This window comes from Poecilia reticulata, unplaced genomic scaffold, assembly GCF_000633615.1.
Source record: "Poecilia reticulata strain Guanapo unplaced genomic scaffold, Guppy_female_1.0+MT scaffold_327, whole genome shotgun sequence".
Classification (NCBI taxonomy): Eukaryota; Metazoa; Chordata; class Actinopteri; order Cyprinodontiformes; family Poeciliidae; genus Poecilia; species Poecilia reticulata.
In genome coordinates this window covers 47,563-52,888 of record NW_007615101.1, presented here as the reverse complement: position 1 = coordinate 52,888, position 5,326 = coordinate 47,563, and the positions used below count along the sequence as shown (strand labels likewise).

The 5,326-nt window shown below is 38.6% G+C and overlaps 1 protein-coding gene across 2 annotated transcripts in view; it reads right to left on the bottom strand.

The window, feature by feature from the left end:
• rnf103 (ring finger protein 103) overlaps window positions 1-5,326 on the bottom strand; it is a 50,237-nt gene that overhangs the window by 4,186 nt on the left and 40,725 nt on the right. The window contains exon 5 of one of the 2 annotated variants that reach the window (XM_008403212.2): window positions 3,831-5,194. The exons of the other annotated variant lie outside the window; for it this stretch is intronic. Coding sequence (XP_008401434.1) covers window positions 4,184-5,194 — 1,011 coding nt within the window. The 3' untranslated portion in view covers window positions 3,831-4,183. Of the gene's footprint in view, window positions 1-3,830; window positions 5,195-5,326 lie in introns of those variants that run through there. 2 annotated transcript variants of the gene reach the window in all.

Genomic DNA, 5,326 nt, shown 5'->3' with positions numbered 1-5,326 from the left:
GGCTCGGGCATCTGGTCAGGATGCCTCCTGGACGCCTCCCTGGTGAGGTGTTTTGGGCACGTCCCACCGGGAGTAGGGGATGACCAAGGACACACTGGAGGGACTATGTCTCTCGGCTAGCCTGGGAACGCCTTGGGGTTCCTGGAGGAGCTGGAAGAAGTGGCTGGGGAGAGGGAAGTCTGGGCCTCCCTTCTGAAACTGCTGCCCCCGCGACCCGACCCTGGATAAGCGGCAGAAAATGGATGGATGGATGGATGGATGGATGGATATTTACAAAGTTCACAAATCCTTGGTTCCAACATAAATACCTTCGTCCATGTCTCTGAATTTTTGTATAATGTCGGCTTCCCTTGTACGAAGAAATAAGTCTGCTGTTCACCTGTTAGCGTTCCAAACTGAATCGAGCTATAATAAAGGAAAGCAAAACATTTTGTTAGAAAACTATAAGTAGATCATCGTTGGGTCAGTCATAATGCTATAGGGGGAAAAGAAGCAAACCTGCCAGATTTGACATGTCCATAAACCATTAATATTCATTAGCCTGTCTTATGAGGATAGCTGGGAAAAAAAAGAACAGTATTTCATCTTAGTAATTCAGTCATACCATGACATAAGATCACACTTTACTGCCTCAGCTTAAAGATTTGTAAAGAAAAAAACTGCAAAGTATCAAAAACAAGCTTGAAGTCAGCAAATGACATTTTTAAAAGCAGGACGTTTGTAGATTCGATTTCCCATTACATGTGCATTTCAGAGTTTAAACAATCACTTGGAGGATTAAGCAAAAGGGGATCAAATAAGAATAACATAAAGGCAGTCAAATTTCTCAGTCTTCTTATAACTGAGGAAAATTTTTATTCCACAAAACCGAGCAAACTACTCATACTTTTGAATATTTCTTGAATATATTGATTTTAGGACGGAATGAAACCAGTATAACAATACATGTGTTGCGGTTGCTTTTTGTAACGCTTTGCAGCACCGCATGGCTCCACAGTCTCATCGCACACCAACGTTGCTTGAAGCTAACATATTAAAACGTCTGCTGACGGTGTTATGGATTATCTGGTGGCTAAATTAATTGGTGGTGGCAGCTGGGAAAGACGGATGTTTCTGTGGGCGTGGCTTTCTAGGACCCTTTTACCGAACTAGGAAATAAACAATGCGATAAGCTTAAAGAACTACAAATCTTTACAAAAATACTATCTGATTCCATAAGACACCCATTAAGATCTCGAGAATAGCTAATTAGAAATACTTTTATTGATCTAATATTGTATGTTGTGTAGTGGTATAGAAATATTCATATTTCTACACAAATAGTTTCCAGGTGAGAAGTTCCGGTTGGGTAAAGCGGGCGTGGTATTTAACCCCTGTGTTTAGAAATGGGGTCCATCCAACTGACCCCACAACACGTAAAAATTAAAGATATCTTGAATTGTAATTTTGACTAGTCAAAATTCCTTTTAAGATATCTCTAAATGAATTCGAGATATCTTGAATTACACAGTTTTTCTATTTTAATTGACTTTCCGACTAGTCATGACATTACTGATATCTTGAATTAGTATTCTGTCCAGTCAAAACATCCCTGACTTGTGTAGCAATTTGAAAGTTTAATAAAACAATGAAAAATAGAGAAAACAAAAAAAGATGCTTAAAATGCACCACTTTCATCTTGAAAATGGATTGACAAAAGCAATTTTAGCTTTTCAAAGCTGTTTTTAAGTGCGTTCTGTTCGTCGGAAATGAATAAAAAGGAAATTCTTTGCAGATATCAGAAGCAGTCTTATAGTTTATGAAGTTTTGCTATCTCTGCATTTCCAACATTGTCGAGCTCTTTCTAATTTGTAGCATTTACTGACAGTTTTGTGCAGGAAACATACAATTCTGCAGGCAACTGTCTGGACACCTCAAAGGGGCTTCCACGTCATTCTTAATTCAAATATCTAAAATTGTAATTTTGRCTAGTCATAATTGTGTTGAAGATATCTTAAATCGTAATTATGGATGTGTCCCGTCAAATGACAGATCCAGTGACGTAATTTGAGATATCTTGAAAGGAATTTTGACAAGTCAAAATGTAATTGAAGATATCTTGAATTATTATTATTCTTGTCAGAATGTAAATGCAGATATCTTAAATTACCATTCCGGATAGTCAAAATGTAGTTTTGTCTAGTCAAAATGCATTTTTAGATATCTGGAATGTAATTATGGATAGTCACAAAACCGAATTTGTTAAAATGGCCTGCCATAAGCGGTCAACTATTATGAGATGCTGGCTTTTCTTTGCATCGGATTTCAGTATTCAGCGGCAGCTTGATGGAGGAATGAATCGTTTTTGTCAAAGTAGGAGAGAATGGAAAGCTTTGCTTGGCCGCTTAGGAGCATCAGATGAATCATAATTAAACGTATTGAAGTTAAAAACGGATAGATTGATCGTGCACTTCTGTCAGAACAAAAGCCACGTTTTCTATTTTTTAATTAGCAAATGTTTTACCAGCACATTGGGCACAAGTGATCCCTGCTCCNGTTCGTCGGAAATGAATAAAAAGGAAATTCTTTGCAGATATCAGAAGCAGTCTTATAGTTTATGAAGTTTTGCTATCTCTGCATTTCCAACATTGTCGAGCTCTTTCTAATTTGTAGCATTTACTGACAGTTTTGTGCAGGAAACATACAATTCTGCAGGCAACTGTCTGGACACCTCAAAGGGGCTTCCACGTCATTCTTAATTCAAATATCTAAAATTGTAATTTTGACTAGTCATAATTGTGTTGAAGATATCTTAAATCGTAATTATGGATGTGTCCCGTCAAATGACAGATCCAGTGACGTAATTTGAGATATCTTGAAAGGAATTTTGACAAGTCAAAATGTAATTGAAGATATCTTGAATTATTATTATTCTTGTCAGAATGTAAATGCAGATATCTTAAATTACCATTCCGGATAGTCAAAATGTAGTTTTGTCWAGTCAAAATGCATTTTTAGATATCTGGAATGTAATTATGGATAGTCACAAAACCGAATTTGTTAAAATGGCCTGCCATAAGCGGTCAACTATTATGAGATGCTGGCTTTTCTTTGCATCGGATTTCAGTATTCAGCGGCAGCTTGATGGAGGAATGAATCGTTTTTGTCAAAGTAGGAGAGAATGGAAAGCTTTGCTTGGCCTCTTAGGAGCATCAGATGAATCATAATTAAACGTATTGAAGTTAAAAACGGATAGATTGATCGTGCACTTCTGTCAGAACAAAAGCCACGTTTTCTATTTTTTAATTAGCAAATGTTTTACCAGCACATTGGGCACAAGTGATCCCTGCTCCATAATGTCTACCTTCAGCATGTCTATGGACATCCTGAGGGCAGACACCGACTGCAGTCAGGAAGACGGACACCGATTAAACATCCTACAACTCGGAGGCTGCAGAAATATCCAGACTGGTTTCTTTTGATTCTTGTCAAAATAATGCTATTCTTTTGATGAGAGAATAGCATTATAACATGTGCCTTTTAAATAAATCAACCAAATCTCCAGTCAGTTCTATGTTGGTCACTTTTTTGCCTTTCTAGCTTAAAGTAAACTAAAAATGACTTTAAAATTGTAGTACATACARAACTGAGATTTTTGTGTTTATCACACCCCTAGCTGTTCGTGTMCAATGTCTCTTTATTGYCCTATTGGCCCCATGGACAGCCACTCTAAACATGGCACAATAAGCTCCTTGGTCTGGAAATCACCACCAGCCCCTCTACAAACCCACAAGTACTAAGTAGGTATGTAAGAAAAAAAGGACTGCAGTCAATTCTATTGACCAATTTCATCTGGAAGATTATTTTCCTTTATTTTAGCCAGAAGCAGATTTCTTTATAAATATACAGAACATACATTGAAATCTTAAACAGATACACCAATGTCTTTCCACTTTTCCTCTCTTTGTGATGCAGAATAGACCCTTTATACATAAAACACTGTCCCTGGGTCTTGCTTGTATCGACTATTATGATTGTTGCACTGTATAATACTAGGAATGAAACCAACCAAGATTATGGACTGTTAATGCATTTTCATTGCTTCACCAGTCTACCTTGAATCTGATTAATTGTGACCATAAAACATGGCAATTGTCAAATAAGCTTCAAAGAAGATGCAGAGTTTAATTATAACAATAATGAATCAGTTCTGCAATGTGTTTTCAGTGATGGTGYYTAGTGCAACTATAATRTTTTTCTTCTTGTAGCTGGGCCAGCGACATAGTGGGCACCAGTGCTTWCCTCCTGCTAACCATACCACAATGCACTGCTGGTGGAAGGCATGGCCACAGGGCAGGCCCATGAGCAGCTCCTCATTCACAAAGTCCTCAAGACACACCACACACTCTGAACAAGGAAGCATGTCATTGGGCCACCCAGACCAATTTACCTGAGTAACAGGAACTCCTACAGGAATGATGCTACCATCCTCAAGAAATCTGTCAACTTTTTGGAAGGTTTTATTTCTGTAGCAACAGCAAGATGGACCAAGAGAAACAGTCTTTACAAACTGACTACTGCTGGTATCTTGATCCCTGCACAAAATATTGAGCCTGTTGTCCTGATTACACAAAGATCCCATTGGCCTTAAACTACTGTATGGAAGTCTGTTGAGGCTTGGAGGAGAGGAATCTGTCAGCTCTTGGCAGTTTATGTTTGATGGCAGTCTATCCTGTTCATCTTGATGTACACAAGACACAGACTGGCATTGCTGGAGAACAGTTTTAACCTTCCAGGTTGGAAGAGATTTTAAGTAGTCTACATTTACTAATGGGTGAAGCCAGAGATCTGGGAAAGCTAAACGTTCAAATAAAAAGCTGGGATCATCTTCCCATTCTGAAAGATCAGATGGGAACTGTTGCACTAATGTAATAGGGTGAAGCAGATAGGAGGTGTACCAGTCCCACAGATTGGCTAGCCACTGGAGGTTGGTTGTTGAGTTCTCTTGGTTCCTTGTRCCACAATGGCGTTTCCTCTCAAAGTAGTCAATCAACAGGCCATGAGCCAGATAGGTGGACAGAAAGAGAGCTGGATGGGATGAGTAAAAGGTCCAGTCAGCCCTAACTAAACTTGCGAATGTGGTGGTGTCTACATAACGAATCAACTTCAGACTGTAACCATACAGTGTGTCCAGATAGGGGAGCTGAATGAGAGCCTGTGGGGAGATACAAAAACAACAGTTAYCAGGAGAGTTTTTAAATGTACCCGTCTGTTTAGCAAAAATTACCGTATTTTCCGGACTATAGAGCCCACCTTACTATAAGCTGCACCTACAAAGTTTTTTTTT